Source organism: Dacryopinax primogenitus (assembly GCF_000292625.1).
Source record: "Dacryopinax primogenitus strain DJM-731 SS1 chromosome Unknown DACRYscaffold_44, whole genome shotgun sequence".
In the NCBI taxonomy this organism is placed as follows: Eukaryota; Fungi; Basidiomycota; class Dacrymycetes; order Dacrymycetales; family Dacrymycetaceae; genus Dacryopinax; species Dacryopinax primogenitus.
The window spans coordinates 1-3,021 of NW_024467241.1; the positions used below are offsets into that span (position 1 = coordinate 1).

At 52.4% G+C, this 3,021-nt stretch overlaps 1 protein-coding gene across 1 annotated transcript; it reads right to left on the minus strand.

Annotated features, from left to right (window-relative positions):
• Positions 1-2,232: 2,232 nt before the first annotated feature.
• DACRYDRAFT_112692 (uncharacterized protein) lies at positions 2,233-2,883 on the minus strand (the record flags this gene model as incomplete). The annotated part of the gene is made up of 4 exons (XM_040769471.1): positions 2,233-2,286; positions 2,334-2,546; positions 2,599-2,656; positions 2,717-2,883. 4 exons carry the CDS (start codon positions 2,881-2,883, stop codon positions 2,233-2,235), a joined length of 492 nt encoding a protein of 163 aa, XP_040623410.1.
• Between the last annotated feature and the right edge of the window lie 138 nt (positions 2,884-3,021).

Below are 3,021 nucleotides of genomic sequence, written 5' to 3' on the forward strand. Positions count from 1 at the left end.
AAAAAGAGCCTGTGCTGCTCGGCGCATGGCTCATCTCTTCCTTAGGCATCCAGTCAGGTCGCGCATACTCGGGAGAATAAGGAAAACGTGCAACCAACGCCGGTGACACGAACCCGTAGACCTTCCCCCCTTTCCTCGCTTGATTCACTCGAAGTACTTGGTCATATGTCGCTGCCTCCAACGAACGTGGCGCAGGCCACCAAACAATACCCTTCTGCGATGAGCAGACGAGGACGCGAGCCGCTTTCAGAGATCACGTCTCTCGCCAACATATTCCCAAAAGCCACCTCAACCCCTGCATCTCATATGCCCCTCTGTGAAGGGAAAAGAGGCAACCATACCAAATCCGCGAGTTTGGGTAATGCGCCCTCCGCAATGATCGAGGTACCGCGCTCAGAGGCTATCATTGCTGCATTTGCTGGACGGGGGGCTATCGGAGATGATCTGCGTCGGGATGTGCTGATACGGGCTCTGAGGAGAAATTACTTATCATAATATGTTGTAATCGCATGTTTCTCTTGGGTACAGCCTAGAACGGTGTAATAGCGATGAAGATTCACTATCGTTTGAGATGTGGCACGGGGATTGTCTCCCTCTGCCCGGGTTAGTACAGTGCTGCAGCGGTAAGATTCTAGGTTTCACCAGAGTCGTCAAAGTTGATGGTTGGAACCGACGAGCGCTCTCAAGGGGATGTTGCGACTAATTTCGGAGATAACGTCGGCATTAGGGTCAAACTGCCAAAACGTCCGACAGCCTTGAGCGCTTGAGATCTTGACGCTCGTGGGAATTTTCACTGAAAGACCGATATTTTTCTTCGTTCGACAAGCGCACATCATCTTCCTGTTTCTTTGTCGGAGGTATTGTATTGTCCAAGTATCAGTCCATCAGGCATGTTCTCCGCTCTCTCCCTGTCGGCCCTTTCCCTACTGTCCAAAGCCAAATCTTCTGTGGTAGCTCAAGAAAACGGAAGCCGGCAGGAAAAGTCTGAAGACGGTGGGATAATAGGGCGCAGGGATGAGGAGGGGGTTTGGGAAGCATGTCGGTGAGTGGGGTGAGGCTTTCGACTGGTACCAATATGTCGGCAGTGAGCAACAAGTTGCCTTCTTTCTCAGAGGAGTAGGCAAGGTACTGGTCTGCCTCACGCCATGCTGCCGGGCATGCACAGAGACAAATGAAGGGAAAAGAAGAGGATGAAGGAATGTGAAGGAGGGCATGATTGAGGGAAGAAGAGTACGGAGTGGTAGCATCGTGGTGGGAGGTAAAGACCGGTATGGATCAGGGTGCACGCGGCACGGACTACGTACAGGACGGAACGCGAAAATTCTACGTTGCCGGATTACCACTTTACCACAGATCTCCGACACGGTGACAGCGGCTGACGCACTGGATCATCTTGGAATGTAGGGTACTGAGACTCTCGTGGGGCGTTGTGTTGAGAGAGGAGGGGGGGGGGGGAAGGTGGGTCGACGGTGCAATGAGCGACAAAGCTGCGAAGATTGTGTTGGCGTGTCGAGGGTGCCAGGAAACATGAAGGTTGACTCCTGTATCAAGAAACCCAATATGAATGTGTGGCGGGTCAGGATAGGAATAGTGATGTGCGTAGCCTGGAGTTTTAGGAATGAGGTTGTAACAGAGCTGTTCTTCAATGGACGATGGTGTATCGGGCTCTCGTAAAGGTCCTGGGTAGAGCTCGTACCTAGTGCAGATCAGCTGTGCGCAGCGCATGGGGATGGATTAAGAGGGGACGACCCGAATACCGTTGAAAGATCACAAGCGAGGGATTGTGCAGCCGCGATGGGAGTAAACAAAACGCAAACTACTGGGCGACTTCCAAGATCGGCGCCAAGGTCGTTCGAAGATTCCACGTCGATCTGACTCAATATCTGTATGAAAGACGGAAGGACACTCACTTGTTATATGCCATTCCGGTGCAGCAAACCCAACACCTCGCGAAAGCTGCATATATTCTGCAGCTGTATATGATGGTTCGTATGCTGCGCACCTTGAACGGGTTCAAGGTCCTCCGGGGACGTGCGAGTAAAATCCTGCTCGAATCTTATTGATATTCAGACCGGAAGGTAGCACGTCCATGTTTGGGGCTCCGGTTAGAGTCTACGTACAATGAGGACGAAGCCTGTGATGCCTCTCCATTTAGGTGGTGGGGTATGAGAAACCAAGGACGATGAAGTACGCCGTGTTGAGGAGAGTGGGGCTGAAGTGGGGAAGAGGTGCTCAGGTTGGACCAGGGATGGAGGGAGTCCTCGAGAGTATCGAGGGCGTTCGTATCTGGCGACAGGGTGAGTAGATTACCGCTCCTGTACTGGACAGCTCACATGGATACACTGATACAGCTCATGACTGTGAGACTCAGTACAAAACGCGGCCGTGACTTTAAAGAGACAAGCGTATGACGCAGGAGAGGACTGCAACAAGAGCGGTACATACGTCCCAAAGGATAGCTCGCGTATCGTATTGGGCCATTGGGCACTCCGGAGGTTGAGGCAGTTCCGGTCCTTTTTCCACCGCACAATGGCATTGCAACCACCCTTGCGTGCATCAATCATTAAGTGGGCAGGGATCCCAAAATCGCTAACGCACCTTTCTCGGGTGATGAGATAAAGGCCGACACGGGTCGTGTGTCGTGAGGGGATTGGTGCTAAAAGACACTTGTGAGGGACATAGTTATTGTGTGCGTCGAGTAAACTGGGTTGCACACCTTGCCTCGGTGGTGAAGTACTTGCGGTAGGCGGTACGAGGGGGACGCTGTGTGTCATGTCTGGCGGAGCGAGAGCGGCGTTCGAGCAAACCGCCGGAGGACGAGGGTGCTGTGAGTGTCGAGCTAGCTGTATCAACGGCGTCATCAGTCAAGATCTGCAAACACATTTGTCTTTATTTGAATGTTCGTCGTCGTAGTTCGGGGATAGGGATTTGCGTCGTCCACTTCCTTCGCGAGCTGTCGTCGTGTCGTAAGAAATCTTCTGAGCTCTACGTGATATAACTGAGATGGCTGATGATGTTCTC